Here is a 25,040-nt window from a genome sequence, read left to right on the forward strand (position 1 = left end):
AGCTTCGCGACAGACGAAAGGAAGGTTTTTTCTCCTTAACCTATTTCTATTCAGATTTTCACACAACTGATTCATGCTATTCATTAACGATGGGGACTTTCCTCTCATCTTTCCTCCTCCTTATTTTCACGTTGATCAATTGATAGACGTACATATGACCGGCATGTTCTATTTATAGATGGTTGGTGTTCTTCAAACATGATACCATACGAATCTCTTGGCCTTCATGCTGTCTGCGAGGGATCATCGATCATTCCTTCATCCTCTACCACTTCTTTCCTTTCTCTCACAACCATACTTATTTCGATTGAACCACCATAAGTCCAACATCGGAAGCCGTCGTTTTCCAAGCAAAACATTTCCATTCGTGTTACAGTAATCCAAATAGTGCTGATAGCCCGTCTGACACTCGCCCTTTTGCAGGATTCGGCGGCTGTAGCGTCCACCTCGTTAAACTTGCCATCGTCACGTGATTTTACCAATTTGTATCAAGCAGCAGCAGCACGTCATACCGTACCCTAATGTATCAAAGTGGACATGCACTTCTACAGTAATCTAATATTCCTGTTATATTTATTACCATACAATGTGCTACCGGTATCGACTCCACGACAATTGCCATTGCAAGGTAGGTTGTTTTCTTTCTGAAGGAATTTGTATAGATATTTTTATGTATTCAAAAGCAATAAAAATGCATCTCGAGAGAGAATTCAGTGCCGATAAACCTCTTGCCCAAAATGGGAGTTGGACCCACATCTTTCATTTTATCTCAATATCTCAATATCCGAGAAGAATTCCTGGGTGTCTCCTAGTTTTTTCTGTCTATTAGACACCTTCTGCATCAACACCCAACTCTTAGGCTCTCAAGGTAATTCCTGCCTTTGTGGAAGTGGAAGAATCCTGCTGCTATTTGCTTAATCTTCCACCTCTCCTCTCTCCTCACCCAACATTCCATTTCTTGTAAATTTTCCAGAAATTCTCCCGTCCTTCTTCAGTGCGGATAATCCGAAACCATTCAGCGATCCTACGTTTTTTTCCACCTTAATGCTCGCTATTTCGTCGCACCGGTCAAGGTTACAGCCGGGTTTGGTAATTACACAACGATATCGATCGTCGTGTCTGTTCCTCAGTGTGGATTCGAATGATTACTGGACATTGATCGATCGATAACGTCGAAAAGGACATTTTATGCGGGCGTTTAATGTGGTTCCACTTGAATTCGTTTGGTGTCGAATGGGCAGAGGTAATTGACCGATGTGGGTGATATGGGGCGAAATCGACCGCTACTGGATTTTGGATGGATATGACTCTTTGATAAGGTGACTATAGTGGTGGGGTAGCAGAAAAAACAAGCGAATCAGAGAACCACAAATATGCCCATTTGGCGGAGGAAGAGAGAACGGTCAATGCGGTTGTCTTTGAAAGCACATTCAAATAGTAGTAAATTTTGTGGCCGAAACATTGTCTCCTGCTAAAATGAGGTTTTATGGTTTCATTTTCTCATTTGAGGGCGGATGTGGCGCAGTCGGTTAGAGGTCCGTTGTAGCTACACGGTCGAGGGTTCGGAACGCCCTTGTGCAAACCAAGCCTCTCATCCCTCCGGGGTCGATAAATTGGTACCAGACTTGTCTGGGAGGATAAAAACACTGACTTGATCATCGGCTGGCCCCCGCAAGTCATTGTGTAGGCCAACACGCGTTCCAAAACCTCAACGATTACGAATTCCAGTAAAACGCGTTGGCGCATCCCAAGTGGATTGATACGTCTGTGACTTTATCCTTTTCATCTTTTCTCATTTGAAATCGCTGAATTGCTCATTTCATATATTAATTTTCTTAAAAAAAAATTTTAACATATTTTTGATAGTCTTATATGCAGAACTAAAATTCTAATTGTTTCCCCGTACTCCTCTGGTTGGTTTGGAGACCATCTCATATGTTCCAAAAATTGTTCAAGAACTGAAACCGTGACTCCTGCCTGGAAATCATGTACTAACAAGGAGCTACTTCCTCCAACTCATCAATAAGTTCTAAAAGGTGTCTCTGACATTGCGATTATTCAACAAATCAGTGAAAAAAAATGTTCCCAGTTTTTTTTTGCTGTGTCCTCTGTTTTTTGTTTCTGTACTTTCAATTATTTTCCTTTGCGATTTTGTGTTTTGCACCTCTCAGCAGTAATTTCAAGTAGTCTAGGGCCATAAAACATGATAAAATTGAGCACGCAGCCGTCTTTCTCTAGTTATGCGAATTCTATTTGAAAAATGATTTTGGAATAAATCCTCGGAATGCTACAGAATACTGCTTTTTCGTGCGGTTCTTCACTCAGTTTTCTGCAAAGTTTTCTGTTTCTTGCGAAGTATGGAAATTTCTGAGGGATGCTACGTTTGGTATCACAGCGAACAGTTAACGTACATTTGTATGCAGCTGCTGGCAAGTCCCATCAATTCGGCAGACAGGCCCACTGCTTGTCGGCACTACTTGCAGAGCTTGGAGAAAGTAAATGTGAAGACTTACATACTTCCACGTTTGACTTTGTCTAAGGTTGGAACATTTTCCCCATCAATCTTATCGATGAAGCACTTCCACCTTTCTTTTTTGATTTTCTTCTCTTTATTCTTTAATTAGACGAACTTGATGTTTTCTTTCTGTGTAGAAAATATCGAGTTCGTCTAATAATCGAGCAGGTAAAGACCAATGTCTTATGAGAACAGTTCTTTTAGTACGGTTACACCATTTAATATAACATCTCGTAAATTTCACTTGTTTGAAGACTAAGCTCGTACAAAGCAGAAGAAACCGGTTGTGAGAGAACTCAGTCGAAAAAGTATTCCAATGCACAGTTTTAGGCCGTTCTGCGCAGTTTCAAGTACGACCCAATGAAATTTATCAAAATTACGAAAAATAATTATGAAAATGTATGAAAAAATGGATGCATATTTGTGAGATATGTAGTGCAGGAAGTTGAAATATTTTAAGATTCCTTATGCGAGCTTATACGTACATCCTCAGTGCTGATTTCTCAAAATTGAATGAATTCACAAAATTTTACAAAGCACAACCATATTAACGAATTCGTCACAAGAGAAACGTTGACTTGCCGCACTTGCCGAGTATCCCTTTGCATTCATTCACTGCACTGTTCATTGCCTCCTACCGTAACCCCTGTGTATTTTTTACAAGGTTTTTTTTTCACTGATGGGGTCCTGAAGGAAAAATCAATCTTCTATTTCGACACCATAATAAACAAGTAAACTACGATGAACACGGCATGAAGTCGAAAGATCTCATAGTCCGACTGAAGGTGTTATTCATGTTTAGATGATGTAGAGACGAAAAAGTCGAGTCGGCTTCATACTACCCTATTTGATTTCCTGATCTCTACGTCATTTAGTCTGCAGTCCAACAGCGGTAGCCGTATCCAGCACGATGAACTCGTTTCGTCTGTGATTTCTTCGTGCTTTGTTTTTTCCACTGTTTACAGGCTCAGTTAGAGGGTTTTAACGTACAGGGTTGATCCACTAAAGAAGAAGAACGCGGTGTAAAGAAGTCAGGCTAGTCGATGTTGGTTCCGACGTGAATAATACCTGCTAGTTCTTAGAAAACGTGCTTCTAACTACCAAACGATTGACTACTGGCCATGTTGTGATTATGACTGAAGAACAGACAATAGCCGGTCGACAGGTGATCCGTCATCTTTGCATAACTGGCTTGGATCTTTTTATATTGCTTTTGCTTTTGGCCTGTTTACGGACGCTCATAGAAAAGTAACCGTGGTGCTCTCAAGAATATCTCATAAGAATAATGTGCAGCATCCCTGTTTGTAGCGCAGTCGGTAAGAGGTTCCGTTGTGTCTGCACGATCGATCGGTGGTTCGAATCCGCGCTAGTGCTCACTAAGCCTTTCATATCTCCGGGGTCGATAAATTAGTACCAGACTCGTCTGGGAGGATAAAAACGCTGACTTGACATCGCAAGCCCCCGCAAGTCATTGTGTAGGCCAGTTACACGTCCACAAGAATCGTTATGAGCAGGATTTGAGTAGGACGGGCATTTTATGTTGTTTTTGAGACACATTTCTTTTCCAAAGACTTCCTCTGACTTCCACTTATATTAAATTATCTTTAGACAGAATGATTGCGATTTTCCTGCCTTTTTTTTCGCATACTTTGGAATTTAACTGAAAATAGACAACTGATTAGGAGGAAGCAGAACTCCTCGGCAGCAACTCAAGATTTCCTAATTTTAAAAACATGCCCTAGGCCCAACTGCACATGGATCTTCAAGGACATTCTCCTTTAATCGAAGTTTTGGTAATTTTTGCACAAATAATTCCAAAGATTTCTCCTTTGACGGGAATTCTTTGTTATGTCTATTTCTTACCTAATCAATGGTCACAGTAGGCACAAGCAGAAGTACAAGTTGGTATTTTCTCCAGTTATTTTTCGTCAGAGTGCAGAAAAGAGAATTTTTTCAAAATCTTCGCGTTAGGTTGATTAGTGACTTCGTTTATTCCTTTAGTTGCGTCGTCACTCTTTCTTTCGGAGTATCAGTCAAACACTGACGTCAAAAGAATTTCCTTGAGAAATCTCCGAACGCTACGTAGAAGTTAATCAATGTAGAGGGGCAAGAGAGGATTTTTGGCTTGGGAATTTTTGCCCTGCAATTTCTATTTCCATTCTCTACCTGAAACTATTTGAAGGGACAAACAGTTTCTTTGCCACGTCCTCAATTTCTCCTCATTTCGTATACATTTCTTCGATGAAAAACAATCTTCTCCCCTTCGAGATTGGCAGCAAAATGTCGAAGCCAAAAGAGAACACTTGTCAGCACGTATCTTCATTAGGAACACCTGAAGTCTTAGGCGCATCTGGTTTTGAACAGCAGAACAAATGCGTCGAAGCGGGGAAAAAAATTGATACTAAGGATTTTAAGCCCTTACCAAGGCCTCATTTAATTGTCGTTGCGACATTTTTGTACCAGCCCACATGAAACTGCACCATTTCGCCACTAACTCGTTTCTCAATGGACTTAAGAGCTTCCCACATGCTGTGACCGGTGCATAACCTGGAAGTTACGCGTAGAACATGGGAAATGTCAATTCCCATGTTCTACGCATAACTTCCCACGGAAGTCTCGAGGTTTTGGCGAGCATGTAAGGTCGTTTCCCGCGTTTCTCGCCTCACAACGTTCACGTTCATATCGAATGGGAGATGATCAACCTAATATTTGGATGCTTTAGATGAAGTAAAGCATGGATATTAAAGCTTAGATTTCCGACCATGCAGTCTTTAAGCTAGCGTAATATCGGGCACGTTCTCGTACCTTAGCATCTTTACAAAAAAGTAGTCTTCCTAGATTCTTCCTTCAAGAGCGTCGTTGTGTAATTTCCAGGAGAAAAAGATGTTTGGTGATTTTGTTTGTATTTAGTTTGAGTTTGATTACACCGTAGAATTGATCACACTACAGTTACGAAATTACCAGTTTTGAGAACGTCGTTTCCCTTCCGGAAGACATGTTTTCAAGGTTAGAAATGTCTACAAATAACATTCAATCGCGTGATAGTGGTGGAGACCTTTGCCGAATCACATGCATTCTTACCGCATCATAAAAATAAACACAAATCATCGCTTACAAATCGTAGGAAATAACAAATTCTATCGAACGCACGATTGACTCGCGGCGAGTATGGGACAGTTCGTCAGTGCGCAGCATGTGGTCATTTTTTTCCTCGTTTTTGGAGTGGTCGAATTTGAGCGCTCACAAACGCGCTGCGAACAAATTCAACACAAGAGAGGAAGGAAACGATTGCATACGTATGGGCATACATACACAAACATTGTCGGAGTGAAATTTGAACTTCGGAGATGAAAAATGCTCGCGTCCGGATAGATAGAAACAATATTTTTGAACACTCGTTGCAAACGAGACTGGAGAGAGGCAATAGATTTCTGTTACACAATTAAACTCAGTGTTAAATTACAGATGCAATTTTTCTTCCATCACTCTCTTTCCCAATAGACGAAGCTTCATTAGAACTTCTGCCCTTCATTAGAACTGCTCGTCTGGCTTCTTGCTTTTTGTTGATCAAAGTATGTGCACAAGTCGATGTTCACCTTGCTGCCAGCCGTCGGCTACATGTTCAACGACGTTTACTTGCTTTTGCTTTTGTCCGTCTCACCCACTTCATTCACTTCTTTATGACCATTCGTTTTTTTCCCGTCTGTTTTCTCCTCTTTTTATCTTCTTTCTAATTTTGCTTGTATTTACTTTCCCTGATACTTTCAGTTCCGAACAGCAATATCGTGATTTCTTATTCTATCTACTTTAAAGGTTTCCCGTCTTTTGCTTATTTTTTAAAGCAGTTTGTTTATAATTGTTTGTCCACTATCTTCTATTTTTGAACAGGTGTCAGTCCACTGCTTATTTATTGTTCGCCCACAGTTGTCATCTTGTTAGTTTTTCGGTCTGTTTGTCGTTTTACTACACTTTCTCTATATGTACGAACATCCATCCTCTACAGAATATCTATGTCTGTCGATCGACTTTTAAGTATACCTGTCTTTAAAACACCACTTCACACTGTTCGTCTTCACCCACGCAATTGACACAACTATCGCCCAGGGATTTTGTAACTAGACCACTGTGACCGTAGACGTTTATTTTGCTTAGACGATGCATAAATACCTCCTATATAAACATTTGTTTATTCAAACGCATGCCCACTTTCTGTCGCTTCCCGCCTCTCCAATAGGATTCGTTCTTTCGATGCAAAGTCATCCCGAAACGGGTTTCCACGACACAATACAACATCGCGCAGTGCATGGGTCATCCATCCATCTCTCCATTCCCCGGTTGTTCGTTCAGCAGAGGGATCATTTGAAGTGGGTCTTACGAGGAGCGAAAAAGGATTCAGAGGTTCTATGTGGTGCTATCCAGTATCGGCAGGGACACTAATTAAACAGCTTATTCGACCGTAGTCAGGTCGCCGATGGGTTCCAGTCTTAGGACTTTTTCTGCGCACGTCATTCATCATAGCTCGCGCGGACATTTCCGGGCGACGAAACTTTATTGAAGCGTTGTGGACGGACGAGTGGGGATCTTATGGCTTTGTCAGATCACCTTCCAGGAGGCTTGAAGTAAACCATCTAACTCTTTTGAAGTCCAGAGAATAGCTAGGCAATCACGTTGATAACCATGACTCCCATTCTGCTGTAAATTGATCGAGTGGGGTCCAGCAATTCTTTCATGATCAATGTCTAAAGGTGTGCTCAGAAACAGTCCAAAATTAATAACACTATCACTGTTTTCAGTCGACTCTCCCCCATCGATCTCGACGCGAACACGCTCACAACCGTTATCCGCATCGGTGAACAGTGCTTCGACCGTATGCGGGGAGAATGACTTTCGTTGCAATGATGGGAAGTGCATCAGAGCAGAATGGAGGTTGGCGACATAAATTGAGATACTTTTCTCGATCTTTAATGGTGATTCATGGAGGTGCCTCCAACCGTTTGGAGTATGTAGTTCCTCGGAAATGCAGAAATTTTTGAGCAGGAAAAAACCGCTAAATTCCAACGCCGGTAAAGAACCTTATCGATGAATTCCTTATTAGATTTTAGCTCCTTCTTATCTTCTGATTAATGTATATACAGCGAAATCCTAGAGGGAATTAGAAGAGAGAAACGACACTTATTTTGCTTTTTGCAAGAGTACGTGAAATGTTACGTAGAATTTAGTGCTTTAGATGTTTGTTGTTCTGTTGTGTACCGTCGCAAGTACAGAAAAGCGTTCTAATCTGTTTGATATGAATCTAGTTCTACAGACTTTGTGTGGTATGCGGGCACGTCCAAGAAAGAAGTCCACAAAAAAAGGCATTTTAGTCAACAGGGCTGCCAGAAATTTTAGTGGAACCATACACCCTTTATTTTCGATTTTTGATTCTTATTTTTTTAGATTTTTTTTTGCTGCAAAATTAGGTCCAACCACATTTGTAATCTCGGTAAGGCGGATTTCAACGTAACTTTAGCAGAAAGTCCACATTATATTGAAAGAGAATTTCTATTCCTGAACGGATAACTGGAATTCACCTTCTCCTTCTCCAAAAAATCGCTCAAATACTCAGTTGCAATTCACCTTCCCACTTTAGGTGTGACGGATCCGGTGATTGTTCGGACGGGGAGGACGAGAAAGACTGCCGTGAGTTACGATTTCTCCATTTCCATTTCATTGTCAACTCCTCTTCTCTTTCGTTGTCTTATAGAGCATTATTAGCGCAAGGATATTCCACTCGTTAGTGCTTACTGCTCGTGACTGTTCAGTTTTCTCTCCCAGACTTTCTAATAAATGTAATTATGAAGTGCGAGTAACTTATAATGCTCCCGTCTAATTCCTTTATTAGCCGTCCAAAATCTCCTACATAGTAGTAATTTGAATCATTGGAAACTTTACCTTTCTGTTTTACACAGAATCATCCAATATTTCACTGACCGATGAAGGCTTCCAAACGAATTTGATCCACATAACTTTCTCCTAGCACTGAATTTCGCTCCAAACATTTTCTTCCACTATCTGTGTTCGATCTACAAACGGGAAATCTGAAGAAGAAAACTCGAGCTGGTTGCACCGTTGACCTTCAGAACCACCATGTGAATAGCTATTATTCACTAGATATGCTGCAGTATTACTGTACATTTTGGTGTGAAATAATTTATGACTACGTGGTTACGGGCAACAGTTAGTGCAGGGATTGAAAGGTGACCTCATTAAGTGGTTTGCGAGCAACGAGCGCTACTATGGGATTATCGGGCGCTTCAAGAGACTCTCAAAAAAGTGACCTCCATAAACTGGTTAGCAACTTACCATGCATGGTTTAGCTCATCCCGGATGTAAGGCTGATCAATGGCAATGCGATAAATACGAATGGCATAGTGTCTCGTGTATCGCTGAATACCAACGATGTGACAACATTACCGATTGCGCGGATGGATCTGATGAGAAGGATTGCCGTGAGTTTGTTGGCAGCACCATCGTAGCACAATCTCATAACAGTAGCAGCCTTTCCGAAACATCAATACTGTCCGCTCTGCACCACATAGAATTCTGGGTTTCTGTTCCTCAAAATTTTTAGAGGCGATACATTCATAAACCGTTATAAACCTCTAATAAGTTAGTGCATCCCAATTTCAGCAGCCAACCCTGTAGACTGCGATAATCACGACGGAAGTGTGTTCATGTGTGCAGATGGACGTCAATGCTTCGATGTCTCCAAGAAATGCGACGGGAAATACGACTGCCGTGATTTGAGTGATGAAAAGGTAATCACACAATTTTTCCACCTAGAAGACCTGGACCGGCCGATCTAAAGGGATTAGAGGATTGAAGGATGAGTGCAGCTCTCACTTACTTCGTCGTCACGCAGGCTAATGTTTCACATCTCTATTGGCAAAATAGTAGATGAGCAACACAACCGCATGTGATAATAGCAGAATGGGGATAGGGAAAAATGTATTTGGGGGTGGCACTCAGTGGCGCCGTTATTTCTGGAAATCAATAACCAAATCAGTTGGAGCGCTAAGACCTAAGCATTAGTCTTATAATATCTATATAAGCTAAAGTTACTAAGAGAAAAAAATAAGAACTAGAGCGTACAGAAAGAAGGGCACTACTGAGTGCCCTCCCGCTCCCCAACTACAATTACCATGGGGATCTCAGGAACAAGTCTCCTGGTGTGCACCACGACTGATAGACGGGAATGTTTGGCGATTTTCAAAATTGTCAATATAAGTTGTGGAAAATAACCATTTCCATCTGCGATTCTCTATGTTCTAAAGAATTTGGGTGCTATCCAAATAATGAAGTTTGCTTAGCACCTGAAAGAACTAGGAGCACCTTGTTGTTCGTGCTAAACTACTACATACTGTTATAATTTGCAAAATTTTTACGTAGCTTGGCAATCGACGTGTATAATTTTGTGCTTAGTGATTACTAATAGAACTCCTTGGCGTAGAATGCCGGCTGGGTGTTGATCCTACCGTACCTTCGCTACTCAACAAGAAAGACTCCCAGATCTAAGGAGCACAACAGATCTAAAGAGTCTGAGTCGTGTACTTATCAAAAACCTGTTTGCTGCGATGTTATTTATGTTCTTCAGCGAAGTAAGTGGTAGATTGAGAAGCAGTAGCAGGAAGAGTGTTATCTTGATGCTTCCGAGGGAGCGGTTTGACAGAGAAAACCTCATTCAGTATTTTGTCTTCCTTATCCAAAATTTCTGGATGTATGAACTACTTGTAAAATTTTTCTGGTCCTTGAATCATTTTACAATTTCCCGGAATGATTTGCACTCCTAGGATTCATGCTCTCGAAATCACACAGCCTGCTTCCAATACCAATTCCGATGTGCCGACCAATCACAATGCGTCCAGAAATCATGGGTTTGCGATGGATCTAAGGATTGCGCGGATGGGTCGGACGAACCCGATACGTGCGGTCAGCTCTAACATTCTCTTCTTTCAGTTTTCAAATAAAGGCCGAGACTTCTCATTTCAAAAACTTGTAGCACTGGTGGATCAAATCTATGGTTGACAATTTTTAGAGTTCAAACAATGCTCTGCTAGCGAGTTTCAATGCAAAAACAAGAGATGCCAACCGAGGAAATTTAAGTGCGACTACTACGATGACTGCGGTATGTTTATACCTAAGAACATTAGGCGACATCACATTTCTAGAAATCTTAGGAAATTAAATCACTTGGATTATATTGGATTTTTCATCCAGTACATTCCGGTTTACTCCCATTTCTTCACCTCTCAGCGATCACCACCATCCCAACCCTCAACAAAAGGGCTAGTTAACAATAGTCGACTTTATGTACGCGTCCACATTCGCATTTTGAAAACCACACAATGTCATCCCTCTCCTATAACCATGTTGCTCTCTCCACTTTTCGAAGGCTCTTGTGAGGAAATTTCATTCTAGGTGATAATTCGGACGAAGAGGACTGTGGCGAGTACCGCTGCCCACCTGGAAAGTGGCACTGCAATGGAACGGGACATTGCATCGACGAGTTGCGTCTCTGTGATGGTGTCAAGGATTGCGCTGATGGCGCCGACGAGGAGCACTGCTGTTAGTACTGCGATCTTAAATTTCACAATTTTGCAAGGCTCTTGATGAGGTTTTAAGGATTCTAACGGCTTTCACGATCTTACGAGTTACATATTTCATTTTTTCAGTAGTTTTTCTTCTAGTATTAGGCATTACTTGCACATAATTTTCCACATCGATGTAGGTAGAAAACTACTAGCAGTTATTTTTCTTATAACTAGAAAAATGTTGTACTGATTTCAGCCCAGAATCTCTGCCCTTCCCTAGGATGCCAAGCAGGCTGCCATGCTTCACCGCATGGAGGGGTCTGCACATGTCCAAATGGGTATAGGCTGGATGAGAGGTTCCACAGGACTTGTTCAGGCAAGCTATACATTCACCTTGTTTGTTTACCTTATTGCCTTCTTTATTTGCTCATTTATTCCTTCTCTCGTCTCTGCACTCACTCTTCTTGGATTATTCATTCTTTCCATTCATTTGTTTATTCCGCTACTTGATAACTCTAACCAAACTCGCTGTTCGTGGCAGCAGTTACCGCTGCTATGCTGAAAGACTTTTCCTCGTGAAAACGGAGGATTTGCGAGTAGAAGACGACAATCAACGTGTAGCTTCTTACTGTGTTTGAACCAGATGAATATTCAGGGAAAAATCGATCGCGAAAATTTCCCTTTTTTGTCATATACAGTGTCCTGGTAAGTCTTCTTCCTACACGATCTTTGATCTTGTTCAGACATCAACGAGTGCGCTGAATTCGGCTATTGCGACCAGCTGTGCGCCAATCACCGCCCCGGCTTCACATGTTCCTGCATCGGAGAATGCTACACATTGATGGTAAACGAGTGCTGTCGATGGCGGACCGACGCAGTTAGACTCAGTGCTCTGCTCATTCAGATGCTTCACGGGCCCGGTCAAGATAATCTCACAACGCGAGGCTACTGTGTGTCCCAGAATGCTGAGAAGATGAAGCTGTTCGTGGCACGAAGAGAGGGGCTTTACAAGTAAGCGAATAACTTCCCGTGTCCGATTTACCAGACAACAATCGATATCCGTTCAGGCTTGATCCTACTGGACCTAACACTGAGCCTAAACGATTGGCTTCCGGGGAATTTATTTATGGCATCGATTTTGATTACGGAGATCGCAAAGTAGGATGTGATAAATATTCTCTCTTGAAAACTTCAGCTTTCTCAATTCGTCTTCAGTCCTCTCAGTAGTTCTCCTGCTCAACCTGACAGAAATGTACACATCCCCTACGTTTTTTTGAATGAAGGAGAGGAATTGGAAATGGAAAAGCTACACAAACAGATTTTTTCAAAGGACCTACAATTTTTTCTGACATTTTTCCTATATAAGAGTGAGACATTCAAAATTTATTTTTGAAATGAAAACCTGACCTTTTTGCACCGATTGCCCTAAATCTTTAAATTGTATATTTTTTGGCAGACCTGAACAGAAACTACTGCACTGGTTTTCTTTCCAGCAAAACCGTAGGACGCTGACTTAAACTCCGTTCATACGTGTCATATTCAAATCGGGTATTGGACGATCGATTCGCACTCACAAAAGACAAAAATTTCCCCCCCCCCCCCTCCGGTCATCCATATCGGATGTGTCGCACTCCTTCCCGATGCTTTCTGCGCCCCACCAACGTGGATGCATGTTTTGATGGCGGATTCTTTAAAATCAGCAAATCCTAATACTTTAAGGAAACTAGGTCTGAAATCATTGGTATATCCCCGATCTCTGGCGGTGGATTGGATTACCAACACGCTGTACATAATCGAATCTGGTAAGCTTTTTGCCCCGCAGTTTTATTGTAAGTCACAGCATCGCAGTGGGTTCACCACTTATAGATTATAATGAACAAAAAGCCACTTCTCCACTTTTCCAAGATTAAAAATCACGGGGAATTTTCCAAACAGTAAAATTGAAGCAGAGTACAGTTTTGAGTGGGAGCACACAACAATGGTGAACAGTAATCTGCACAAGTTGAGCCTCTGAGGTTGCTGCACCTCTTCAAATTCTCACACTCGGCCAGATTTGGATGATATCCAGGCTTCTTCATCTTTGGTTATGCCACAAATTCAGTCAGCTCTTCCTGCAGCACCGTAAAAGCTAAAATTCCGATGTCTCCCGGACTAGAATTGTATACGCTGGCATGCTTAAATGCCTAAATTCTTCTTTTCTGACTTCCACTTTTCCCGATTTTTGTGAATGTTTAGGATCACGAAGAATCGACGTCTCTTCCTACGACGGTGACCGTCGCACGGTCCTTCTCGCCGATGGCCTCACCCTGCCCCTGGATATCGCTTTGGATCCACTGAGAGGGTGAGGCTTTTGCTTTTTCGCGATTTTGTAAAATTAATGCGTTTTTAGAGAGAAAAAACTCTAGTATGTCCGTGAGTTTTCTTTCGAGTTGTTACCGTTTTTGTTGTTGTGGTATTTTGTTGTTGTTGGTGGTGAAGTTCTTATTTCTCCTAACATTTTATTAATTGAATGGTATATTGCAGGGAAATGTTCTTCACGAATCAGTTCAAAGTCGAGGGTGCTGCCATGGATGGATCGAGACGGCGTACTCTTATTAACACTCACACTCATCAGGTATGTAGACAAGTGCTTTTTTGATTTCTGACAGTGTGTACCACCCTTGATTCATAACCATGATTAAAAGACCCAAATTCGTAGGTCTCTGGAATCGTTGTGGATATTCCGGCAAGACGAGTCTACTGGGTAGATCCGAAAGTGGACAGAGTGGAGAGTATGGATTATCAGGTGAAAATGTCCTTCATAACAAATGTCTAGGAAATTAAATGAAATGAAAAATTAAATGAAAAAAGGAGACAAAAAATGTTCTCTCCATATCTTGTTTTTCCTCCTGTTTTAAAATTTCTGAAAGTATAAGTGCTTCAATTCGTCGTTCTAAATGATCTTCTTTTTTGCCTGCTTGTGTAAGCAAAAAAAGAGAAATTACAAATCAGGGAAATTTCTTAGTGATTTTTGAAGACATTATTATTAGACAGAATATTTCTCTGAGAACAATTTTTGAGCGTTCTTCCGAAAATCTTATCACAAAAAATGTTTTGAACCTACCACGCAGTTAGATTATGGTAATTTTGCGTAGTGGATTTCCCACGCAACGTTCCCGTCGCTATATCCTCTTACGCTCTGTATTTTCTCCATCATTTTTCTTCTAACTTTGGAGTCCCTACTAGCTTGGGGATCACAATTACTGACTAGATATTTCTTGTTTATTCTTATAGGGTAACGACCGTCGTATCGTTTCTCAAGGCATGAACAATGTCCCCCATCCATTCGGATTAGCCCTTTTCGATCAATACTTGTACTGGTCAGATTGGACTCGCCTCGGTGTGGTAAAAATCGAGAAATTCGGTTCTCCATCAGAGATTATTTGGTAAGTGCTTACTCCTATTCAAATAAATACTCCGCATTTCCTGCGTGCAGAACAAATTGCTTGTGTAGTCTTGCTCGTAGTGTCGCGATAACCCACATGTAGATTACGTATTGATGCTTGAAGCAATTTAAAGATTACGTTTTTTTGGAGCAGTTCTGTTGATCCAATTAACGAAAAATTATACATCTTTTCCTTCTTCAGTTGTTACGAATTTTGCAGGTCCAATAAGGAAAACAATGTGTTCCCTATGGGTATTTCCGCCTATCATCCTATGGCTCAGCCAGGTGAGCAAAACTTTTTTGGACTTTGTTCTTTGCTGTATTCTATGGACACCGTGGGCAACTTCGATTGCATATTTTACTAGCCATTCTATGAACTAATCCAGTACAAAGTCTAGGTCAAGTGAGAATCTTTGAATAGCTTGTATCCTCAGAGGAATGAGCACTGTAGCGATGGTCAGTACGTACATCGTAGAGATATTTATTCTTAATGTTGTAGCATAGTCATTATGTTCGGCACCATCCATGGTTGTGGGAACCCAGCGCTACATAAACATGTAAATTACGGATTAGAACGATTACTGTAGAGCACTTTGCCGAATCGTGATGTGTTCTGCTAAGGATGCAAATACTGCTCTTACGAAAACATTTCCTACAAAACTAACAGTTCAACAATTTTGAAGGGCCAGGCCAAAGTGACTGCCTAGCACAAAAAATCGAAAATCCATGTGCAACAGCTGATTGTGAGGGAATGTGTGTGTTGTCAAAGGATGCCGGTGGCTTTGGAGTCGGCTATAGATGTACCTGTCCCATTGGCCAGGTGCTGTAGATATATTTATTCGATGAAACTTATCATTGCTTTATCTATCGGCGTTTTTGTTTTCAGAAACTCGTAGAAGGTAAAAAGTGTGTTGATTCTATCGATTATCTTCTATTCTCGAGCAACAAAATCGTGCGGGGAATCTTTCCTGACCAGGTGACTTCTATGGAGGACCTGGAAATTTCTTTATTTCCTTTTGTCTTTTCCATGCATTCTTCTGCCTATGCTTTAACATTCACATCGCTTCCGTTTAGGTTCAAAACTCGCTTTCTGAGGCGATACTCCCTATTTCGCCGATATCCCAACGAAGAATTGGCATGTACTTTGAGGTGGAGTGTGATGTTCATGGAAATAGCTTCTTTTATGCTGATATAATGGATAATACGGTATATCGGTGAGTTATTGAGCAGTTCTACTCGCAGTAACTACTTTATGAAGCACACTGAAATTTTTCCCAGTAATTTCCAGCAATTTTCTTAAGCGAAAGAAATGGTAGGTAGCTGAGCAGAACGATAGACGCGCAACAATTGGTTAAATAAGGTGCCGTACATAGTTGAAGTGACTTTGCTGGGGAAATAAACTCCTGTTTTCTTCTTATTTCTGACTCTTTTCATTATTCTCATGTCATTATTCTTTCTTAAATCCTTATTTTTACGAAAATTAAATTATTCTCTAGTTTATAAAGAAAGCTGTTGGACTACGGATCTAATTTCAACAATGGTTTGCTAAAACAGATTAACAATCAAGTCTTGAGATTTTTCAAGATCTGCGAAAGTTGTTCTCAATTTCTTCTTTCTTTTTTTTATTCCTTTCCTTTATTCTTTCTTTTCATTTGTTCTATTTCCTTTTATTGCTGTCATCTTCTCTGTTCCTATATTTTCCCAAAAGATATCGCTCTGCTAGCTCAACGTTCGTTGTCTTTGGAATAGTATCCACATTCTCGTCCGTTGAAAGAGTTTTTTTCATCGAAAATAGTTTCTGATCAAGCTTTGCCACGTGATTTTGAAGACTCCCAATGAAACTGCTACTGCAAAAAACCAGCCAGTAATTTCACTGATTTTCAGCATTCGCCCTGATGGTGAAGGAGCTGCCCCAGTTCTTGTGACCCACAATGATGGCTTAGTCTCCATGTCATTCGATTGGATCAGCAAACAACTCTACTACATCGACAATATTAGAAATAGCCTTGAGGTATTTTTGACTACTACGGCTTGCCGAAGTTGCAAGGTGACCAACACCACCTATTTGTCAGGTGGTGAAGATCTCGGACACCGGACTCGTTCATCCGGATCAACTAACTCACCGGCAACTGTTGAAAAACCTTCGAGATCCTGTATCAGTGGTCATACATCCATGGAAAGGTTATATGTTCTATGCAGAGGCGCAGAGACCGGCTAAGATCTACAGGTAGGAAGATCAATTAGTGCATTTTCTCCCTATGTCAAACTACTTCATCTTCTCATTAACGACAGAACTTTCCATTATAATTGTAGGTATTACAATGTTACACTTCTTCGCTTATTATCTAGCTAGCCTAATTATCCCTTTTTCTTTCTTGATTCTTCTTTTCTCTTTTTTCTTTCCCTTTTTTCTCTGTGTCCCGAAAAACACCAACGCATTTATTTTGAGGAATCTAACAGTGCTGAGGTTTGTTTTTAAATTCTTTACATCTGAAGGTTGCTAATTTCCATTTAGAATAATTTTTTTCTGCAAAGAAAATGTGAAAAGGTAAGAATTTTCAAAAAAAAAAAAAAGCCGGTACTCATAGCTTACATGCAACAAGTTTTCTCTGAAAAACTATATTGGAAACATTTAATGAAGTCTCAGATAAGAATATCTATGACACTATTTTCGAACTGAAAAAACTAAAATTACCGACTGCGTATTGTAGCACTTAAAGGCGGTTCTTTCAAGGAAACTGAAGTAGAAGAAATTCATCACGAAGTCGTAAATCTTTTATTTTGTAGGCCTTTACATCAACAGAAACAATGCAGCGGTAACCACTCGTTTGTTACTTCTTTTCCTTCTTTTCTATGAATACACAGTTGTCGAACAAACCAATTCTGCACTTGGGCCACTCTGCAGACACGTTTCTCTTTAAGGCTTACACTGTTAAGTCGGCCTGAAGCTCCTCTCCATTCCGCGAGGAAAGAAAGAAACAAAGAGATAGAGCTATGAAGAATATCATTCCAACAATCCTGTATCTTTCCCTTCCTAGAAGGAAGTACAATTTTCTGCTTCGCTGTCCTATTGTAGTTTCTCGAATAGCAATTGCTTTAGTTTTGAACGCAGAGTTTCAGATGTCATATGGACGGCACAAACTGTGTGATGATCCGTAACACTACTCTTGGGAGACCGTCAGAGATGGCAATCGATTTCGAACAGGATCGATTATGCTGGGGAGATACGCTCCTAAAAATGATTAGTTGCATGAATTTTGATGGATCCAAGGTAGTGCAGCCTGTAGTTTTAGGTTACTACTTCTGAGGCGACCTTTCCTTCCAGGTTGCTGTTCTACCTGTCGATAATCCTATCCCCGTGGCGCTTGCTGTTATGGGAGACCATCTCTACTACGTGCATCAGCGCCCGTATTCAATCCGCCGCATCAGCAAACGTAACGGTGGTACTGGGCGAGTTATCCGTGAATTTTCTGGAGAGGAGAGAAGTATATTTAGTCTGAAAGGTGAGTGTGAACGCGAATTATTTCGATTTCTTCAGCCATCAGTGGGACATTCAGCTTGCACCCGATCGAACCAACCAATTCCGGAGGACTCACAAGATCATCCGTGTCACGCCTCGAACTGTGCACAGCTCTGTTTCGCCGTCCCGAACAACTCGTCCTCAAACGACGCACCAGCTTTGGTGGCTCAGTGTGCTTGTCGACAGGGTTTGTATTGTTGCGTAAGAAATTCCAGTCTGCGAATTCCTTATTTGGGTTTGGCAGGAAGTACATTTTACGTAAATTCTAGGGCTAAGAGCATGTTAGCGTTTAGCATATAAACGTATGTAGCTTGGTTACCCAGTTGAACACATGCTTGACTTCTGCGTTCACAACATTCTAGTTACTCTTGCACTGTTACAGCAAGCAGTATAACAGTAACTAGGAAGCTTTTTCTAAAGGCGTGGCCAGGTACCTCGAGTGACATCAGTTGCTAAGCGTCTATTCTTCTTACTGTGCCTATGATTCTGCTCACTTTTTTAAAGTGGAAAAATGTTCAGCAAGTTGAATTTGCATTTTCCAAGAAAAATTATATCTTCCATGCAGTCACATTGACGATAAGACCGCAACATATTGTTAGGTTAGGGTTTTAATTCTTCAACACGTCTTTGTATTCCGAAACGAACTATTATTGACCCGAGTAAGAAATGTAAAAAAAAAATACTTTTTTAGGATTCAAGATCAATCCGGAAACTGGTCACACTTGTCAAAAAGATAGCACTGAACAAGTCGAACCACTTTGCACTTCGAATGCGACACAATTCCAGGTGGATTGTCTTAACTAAAAACTACTCTGTGGTTCTTAGAGGATAAAGAAAGCGATTTGTTGTAATCCCGTCAAGCCACGACAGAAAGAATTGGTTTTAGTGCAAAAACGGACGTTGCATACCAAGAGAATGGAAATGTGACGGCGAAGACGACTGCTTGGATGGCTCGGATGAAGTGGATGCGGCTGGTAACAAGTGCTACCATGAGGTAAGCAATACTGTGAATAAAAATTTGGTTTTGTTCGTACTGGAAGAGGTATAAGAATTTCGTGCAGTGCCTAGGTCTTCTACTCAAATCTTGAGGACGTTCTTGGAACTTGAGGAGAATGTTTTCTTTTCTGACTCTTTCTGAGGTTTCAGACGGACTGCCCAGAAAACACAATCCGCTGCAAAAACACCAAGAAATGCATCCCGTCACAGTACGGATGTGATGGCGACAACGACTGCGGTGACTACTCTGACGAGGATGCGCAGTACTGTAAAGATGGCCAGAAACCTGTATGCTCAGCGAAGAAGTTCCAGTGCGACAATCACAGGTATGAAAAACTACTCCAACACTGCAATGATGATAAGCCTCTCCATTTCAGATGCATCCCAGAACAATGGAAATGCGATTCGGACAACGACTGCGGCGATGGTTCCGATGAAAAGCTTGAATTCTGTGCGAATTCTACGTGTGCTGTTAACCAGGTTTGACATTGCCGGTATACTGTGAAGCGTAGTAGCTAAAAGCGCATTCATTTAGTTCTCGTGTGCAAATGGGCGCTGCATACCGATTTACTGGCTTTGTGACGGCGATAATGACTGTTATGATGGCACTGATGAGGACAAAGAGAGATGCCCACCGATGCAGTGCAGAAGCGATCAGTTTAGGTACGTTTTTCAGTGGAATAATCACAAAACAGGATCTCTTAGGACATTTCTATAAGCCGCATACGTTTTTTTGTTGAGAACTTAGAACTGTTATACATGCAGCAAATGATAATTTGTCAGTTCACATTTGATCTCCAGATGTGCTAGTGGACGTCAATGTGTTGCGCTACGTAATCACTGTGATGGCCAAAGTGATTGCGAAGATGGCTCCGATGAGGATAGTTGCCTGATACAGGTTCGACAAGCTTCTTTTCTTTACAATTTTTGTCAGTAATATCCCAACACTAGATTTATTTTTTGTTTTTACATTCAGTAATAGTGTCCATCTTATGTAAAACTCTTTTTTAGAAAATTTTTCGTGATAATTTCGTAACAGAGATTCCAATTCATTCAAATCTTAAATACTGTGTTCAAATTTCCGAAGAAAAGGACATTTATCTGAATTATTGCTTGAGATTTGCAGCCTAACAGCTGCACTTCTGATCATTTCCAATGCAAATCTAGCGGTCTTTGTATACCTGCTTCGTGGAAGTGTGACGGACAGAGGGTATGATATTCAAAGAGAAACCTCTCAGAAGGTTCTAGAAAATTCTTCAATTTGTTAGGATTGCGATGACGGATCCGATGAGCCAGCGTTTGGATGCAGCGCAAACACGTGCAAGGAGGATCACTTCAGGTGTAACAACGGACGGTGCATTCTTAATGTTAGTAGTTGGTTCTTGTTAGTTTTCGCTGATTTATTTACTGTATTATACCTTTTGCTATGATATACTTCTTTGTGTTCTACTTATTGAATTTAAAAAAATAGTCTTGAAGTTGCTCTCAGAGTCACATTTTGTTATCTTGAGGTTCAAAATTTTGGCTTCTGAAATTTGCAGCTGCGCATGTTTACAAATGAAAACCAGCTGTGTTCATGTCAATTAAAGGAAAACGCAATGCTTTGTCATATACAAACTGGATTAGCCAGGGAATTAATGCTTTCAGCCAAATTCTCTTACGTCTCTCGACATTTCTTCCCTTTCGGGTTCTTCCTTTGCTGGAATTGCAGATTCAGATTTTGGAAACAATTTCTTATAGTCGTGGTTATGCGATGGCGAGAATGACTGCGGCGATGGCTCAGACGAGTCTGCTGAGCATGGATGCAAGAGATCGCAACCAGCAAAACGATGTCCGTTTGAGCACGTGAGTTCTCGCATGTTCTATTTTGCGTTTACTCAACCTTTCGTACTCCCTTCAACAAATACTTGTTCAAAATCTATATTTTACCAAAAATGTTCATCCCATGTTAAGGTAGCATGCGAAGACGCACCTGAAACCTGCATACCAATTCATGAGCTTTGTGATGGGAAGGAGCAATGTCCAGGTGGTAGCGATGAAGGTGGAAGGTATCCTATTATCCCTGATTACGTTCTATACCTATATTGCACACTATCGTCTATAATGGTGTAGATGCGCACGGGATCTGTGCTCAGCTGATCGCGCGGGTTGTGACTACAAATGCCATAATAGCCCGAATGGGCCGTTGTGCAGTTGTCCATACGGAGAACAGGTACAATCATCGATCTCTTCAAAATAAGTCAACAACTGCTTGCTTCTGTAAACATTCTGATTTCAGCTAGTGAATAAGACCAAATGTGAGCCTGAAAATGAATGTTTGGATGCTAGTTCATGTTCACAAAGATGCACAGATGAGAAGCATGGCTTTAGTTGCAGGTGCGTTGTTTTTCCATAGGATCGCAACTAGGGACCTAATGGGACATTCACTTTACTCGTTTTTTTTTAACAAACCGCTTTTCCCTTTTCCAGCTATTTAACATTTTAATAAGTGGTTTGGGAATTTTCTCCCAGTAGTATTGCTTTTTAGTTGTGAAGACGGTTACACCCTTGATGCTGACAAGAGGACGTGTAAAGTTACTGATGGCAGTCAAGATATGCGTGTCTATATTTCAAATCGTAACAGGTAGAAATATAATACTTTTGAAATCAAATATTGCACGACCGTGGGGATTTTCTGTGCTTTATTTTAAAAGAAGAGATATAATTATTATGGATGAATAAGAACGCTTATTTTCTAGCATCATGAAATATTTGATTTTTGAAAAGTGACTTCATCTGTTTCACCATGCTTCTGAGAATATCTTCATCTTTTCCGATCCACCCTTTTATCCCCTAAAACACACATCCCAAATAGTTTTGGAACAGTAAGTACAATGAGTGTTAAAGGATTTACTGGAGCGACAACCACCTGGACAATTGGCGAACTTTTGCTGCGGCAGTAGAAAATGCCATAGCTATTGCTTGGGACAGCGTGACGGATAGGATATATTGGTGAGTTTATTCACTGCTTCCAAATAATTTGCTTATTATTCGCAACCTTCTACTTACATTCTTTTGTAATTGCACAGTAGGGGCATTCTGCAATTTTCTTCTTTTTTCCTTTTATCAATCCAGACTATCAAAGCTCGCCTAGATTCAACCGACCGAATATATTTAGGTCCGATATCCGTGAAAAGAAAATCTTCTCCGCCACCAGAAATGGAACCAACGTCACTACATTCGTTGGCGACGGTCTCGATATTACCGAAGGAATCGCTCTCGATTGGGTTGGAAGAAACTTGTATTGGGTGGATTCGAGCCTTAACACCATTGAGGTAGGTGTTGTGACCCAACTATCTTTTTCCTTGAGTAAATTTTTATTTTAGGTTGCAAATCTTGAAAATCCATCAGCTCGCGCTTTGTTGGTGCACGAGAATATTAGTCAACCTCGCGGTATTGCTGTTGACCCAAGAAAAGGATTAATGTTTTGGACAGATTGGGGGCAGGTACTGTAGCCTCATCCTGTTACTTCTATTAATCTAGTATTATTTGTTGTTCAGAATCCTCACATCGAAAGAGCAAATATGGACGGTACGGATCGTAAGATTATCGTGAGCACCAAGATCTACTGGCCGAATACAATAGCTTTGGATCTAACTACTGATCGAGTGTACTTCGCAGATTCCAAACTGGATTACATCGATTTTGTCAACTACGACGGAACTGGTATGTTTCGCTGTTATGACGTACACTACTTAGTGAGGCCCGGATTCTTTTCAGGACGTACACAGGTCTTATCATCCTCCAAATTTGTCCAGCACCCCCATGCGTTAGCGATTTTCGAAGACTATATGTACTATTCGGATCGTCGCCTGCAACGGTTACAAGTCTATCCTAAATACGCGAATGGAACAACTGGAGATTATCCAAGCCACACATTTAGCAAGGTAAACGCAGAGGCAAGAAGGGGCTTCCAGGGCTTCCTTCTAGCGCTGACGCGCACCTGCGGGGTATAAAACCCCCGGTGCGCATCAGCGGGGTATAGAACTGAATTATATTGGTGTGGTGGTAGATGATAAATTTTAGGCTCTTGGAGTAGCTGCAGTTCATCCAGTTCTCCAACCCAAAGTAGATAATAATCCATGCGGACACAATCCATGTTCGCACATTTGCTTGCTCTCTTCTAAGGTTCGTGATTTTCTGTAATTCTGCGGAAAAAGTGAAGTTGTCCGGATCTCAGTAAGTCTCACTGATCTCATTGAAGGGTTTCTCGTGTGGATGTCCTATGGGCAAGCGGCTGGATGCTTCTGGAAGAAACTGCGTTGTCGATCAAAAACCGTTCCTGTTGTTAATCCAAAAGACCAATGTATTCGGCGTGGAAATGACACAGAGGTAAGGTTTTCTTCCGGAAACAATCAAATGTACCTATTGGTTCTGGACATCGAGAATCTTTTTAGTTGATCTAAAACTCCCTTGATCGGCTTCTGGTCATATCTGTAGACGTATTTTTAAAATTTCCTTACTGTGTCTGTTTAAAAAACTCTGAACAATTAATCAGCGATACCAAAAACAACAACGTCAAAAATGCCATATATTTAGAAGAAGTCAAGTTGTTCCCTAAGTTCATCTTGAAAATCACTATCTTATTGTCAGACAGTTAAGAAAATTGATATTTTGAAACAGCAGGAAGCTTATTCAACTTTTATAAGTTTGGAAAACTGCTGAGTTTAGAGGAAACAGCACGCCGTCGCTATCCGGAATGATCCCGTTGGCTGGACTAGCAAATGCTTTCGATGCTGGTTATGATGCTGATTCGGGAGACGTAAGTTTTACTAATGAATCTGTCAAGATATATGGTTTACGTTGAACTTGAAAAACAATCATAGTATCCGTTCTACCACAATGTTCTCTGTTTTTCATGAGCCTATTTCTTCTGCAAGAAAGTATTTGACTAATTTAAAGGTATCACCCCACGAAGTCAAGTTTCAAGTGGGTTATGCCTATATGAGGTAGTAGATTGTGGGGAAGAGGGTGATTCCGTCCATTTTTCCTAATTGCCGTAAAAAACGGTCTGGAAGATGCGGCGCGGGCGCAAGGCTGGCGCGCTGCAAACCAACACTTCGTAGACGAAAGCGCCCTGGAACGGTCGAAGCCGCTTCTTCCGGACCGTTTTTACGGCAGTTAGGAAGAAGTGGACGGAATCACCCTCTTCCCCACAATCTGCGAACCCGTATAGGCATAACCCACCTGAAACCCGTACCACCCCAGATTCGTGGGGTGATACCTTTAAAACAAAAAAGTGCAAAATCAAATATCAAAGCATAAGATAAAATATAAACTATCAACCAGGAATTACCATACCACTCTTCCAGCTGTTCGTTCTGGAGCACACTAACATTGCTCGAACACTCACACAAGTGTCCACAGATGCAGCCATCTACAAGTCATCGGTCAACGCTGGAAACAAGGTGAGTTGACTCTCAACCCGAACGTAGTTTTGGGCGAAGTAATTCTGCTCAGACTTATTAACAACACTGTTCGGACAACTACTTGAGCAACCTAAAAGTGTTCAAAACCTGAGTTAAGACCCAACTGTACTCTTCGCAAATTCCCGACGATCCTTACTGTATGGCATTTGACTGGAATGGTCGTAATCTTTACGTGGGAAACAAGATCTCACAAACAATTGAAGTGGTGCGCACGATGGGAACTCAGGTTGGTCGCTTCTGCACCGCTCAAGGCGCCGGAGTTGGGACGGTTTTACAAGTTTTTTACAGTATCGCGCAGTAGTACTATCGAACGATCAGACACCGACAGCAGTTGTGACACCAGTTTCTATTGCGGTGGATTCTGACAGAGGATTGTTGTTTTGGCTGGACAGGTCTGCCTATGGAGTCCTTTGTTATGTTTTACCCTTTGTTTGGTGTAAATTTGTTTTTAATTGGGTTCATTTTGGCATATAGAGGAATTCTTACCGCATAGGAAAACACACTCCCGTTTGCTATTACACTGAAATTTTCCAGATGGAAACGTTGA

The 25,040-nt window shown here is 41.1% G+C and overlaps 1 protein-coding gene across 1 annotated transcript in view; it reads left to right on the top strand.

The window, feature by feature from the left end:
* Nucleotides 1–537: 537 nt before the first annotated feature.
* RB195_005945 (uncharacterized protein) overlaps nucleotides 538–25,040 on the top strand; it is a gene marked incomplete at both ends in the record, with an annotated part of 46,535 nt that continues 22,032 nt past the window's right edge. The window contains 50 exons of the mRNA XM_064178765.1: nucleotides 538–628; nucleotides 7,309–7,441; nucleotides 8,145–8,194; nucleotides 8,872–9,003; nucleotides 9,185–9,312; nucleotides 10,345–10,483; nucleotides 10,590–10,679; nucleotides 10,973–11,119; nucleotides 11,342–11,461; nucleotides 11,829–11,929; nucleotides 11,990–12,096; nucleotides 12,153–12,308; nucleotides 12,805–12,887; nucleotides 13,321–13,426; nucleotides 13,609–13,699; nucleotides 13,784–13,870; nucleotides 14,359–14,510; nucleotides 14,730–14,794; nucleotides 15,193–15,329; nucleotides 15,396–15,485; nucleotides 15,584–15,723; nucleotides 16,394–16,520; nucleotides 16,582–16,736; nucleotides 17,630–17,780; nucleotides 17,835–18,012; nucleotides 18,067–18,216; nucleotides 18,721–18,815; nucleotides 18,916–19,023; nucleotides 19,176–19,351; nucleotides 19,403–19,505; nucleotides 19,561–19,688; nucleotides 19,827–19,923; nucleotides 20,152–20,235; nucleotides 20,294–20,392; nucleotides 20,766–20,870; nucleotides 20,979–21,073; nucleotides 21,138–21,237; nucleotides 21,304–21,401; nucleotides 21,553–21,648; nucleotides 21,912–22,016; nucleotides 22,183–22,339; nucleotides 22,391–22,510; nucleotides 22,565–22,730; nucleotides 22,785–22,951; nucleotides 23,091–23,192; nucleotides 23,269–23,396; nucleotides 23,736–23,826; nucleotides 24,377–24,472; nucleotides 24,591–24,719; nucleotides 24,782–24,885. Of these exons, the coding sequence (XP_064035778.1) occupies nucleotides 538–628; nucleotides 7,309–7,441; nucleotides 8,145–8,194; nucleotides 8,872–9,003; nucleotides 9,185–9,312; nucleotides 10,345–10,483; nucleotides 10,590–10,679; nucleotides 10,973–11,119; nucleotides 11,342–11,461; nucleotides 11,829–11,929; nucleotides 11,990–12,096; nucleotides 12,153–12,308; nucleotides 12,805–12,887; nucleotides 13,321–13,426; nucleotides 13,609–13,699; nucleotides 13,784–13,870; nucleotides 14,359–14,510; nucleotides 14,730–14,794; nucleotides 15,193–15,329; nucleotides 15,396–15,485; nucleotides 15,584–15,723; nucleotides 16,394–16,520; nucleotides 16,582–16,736; nucleotides 17,630–17,780; nucleotides 17,835–18,012; nucleotides 18,067–18,216; nucleotides 18,721–18,815; nucleotides 18,916–19,023; nucleotides 19,176–19,351; nucleotides 19,403–19,505; nucleotides 19,561–19,688; nucleotides 19,827–19,923; nucleotides 20,152–20,235; nucleotides 20,294–20,392; nucleotides 20,766–20,870; nucleotides 20,979–21,073; nucleotides 21,138–21,237; nucleotides 21,304–21,401; nucleotides 21,553–21,648; nucleotides 21,912–22,016; nucleotides 22,183–22,339; nucleotides 22,391–22,510; nucleotides 22,565–22,730; nucleotides 22,785–22,951; nucleotides 23,091–23,192; nucleotides 23,269–23,396; nucleotides 23,736–23,826; nucleotides 24,377–24,472; nucleotides 24,591–24,719; nucleotides 24,782–24,885 (5,855 nt within the window). The remainder of the gene's footprint in view (nucleotides 629–7,308; nucleotides 7,442–8,144; nucleotides 8,195–8,871; nucleotides 9,004–9,184; nucleotides 9,313–10,344; nucleotides 10,484–10,589; nucleotides 10,680–10,972; nucleotides 11,120–11,341; nucleotides 11,462–11,828; nucleotides 11,930–11,989; nucleotides 12,097–12,152; nucleotides 12,309–12,804; nucleotides 12,888–13,320; nucleotides 13,427–13,608; nucleotides 13,700–13,783; nucleotides 13,871–14,358; nucleotides 14,511–14,729; nucleotides 14,795–15,192; nucleotides 15,330–15,395; nucleotides 15,486–15,583; nucleotides 15,724–16,393; nucleotides 16,521–16,581; nucleotides 16,737–17,629; nucleotides 17,781–17,834; nucleotides 18,013–18,066; nucleotides 18,217–18,720; nucleotides 18,816–18,915; nucleotides 19,024–19,175; nucleotides 19,352–19,402; nucleotides 19,506–19,560; nucleotides 19,689–19,826; nucleotides 19,924–20,151; nucleotides 20,236–20,293; nucleotides 20,393–20,765; nucleotides 20,871–20,978; nucleotides 21,074–21,137; nucleotides 21,238–21,303; nucleotides 21,402–21,552; nucleotides 21,649–21,911; nucleotides 22,017–22,182; nucleotides 22,340–22,390; nucleotides 22,511–22,564; nucleotides 22,731–22,784; nucleotides 22,952–23,090; nucleotides 23,193–23,268; nucleotides 23,397–23,735; nucleotides 23,827–24,376; nucleotides 24,473–24,590; nucleotides 24,720–24,781; nucleotides 24,886–25,040) is intronic.

This window comes from Necator americanus, chromosome I, assembly GCF_031761385.1.
Source record: "Necator americanus strain Aroian chromosome I, whole genome shotgun sequence".
In the NCBI taxonomy this organism is placed as follows: domain Eukaryota; kingdom Metazoa; phylum Nematoda; class Chromadorea; order Rhabditida; family Ancylostomatidae; genus Necator; species Necator americanus.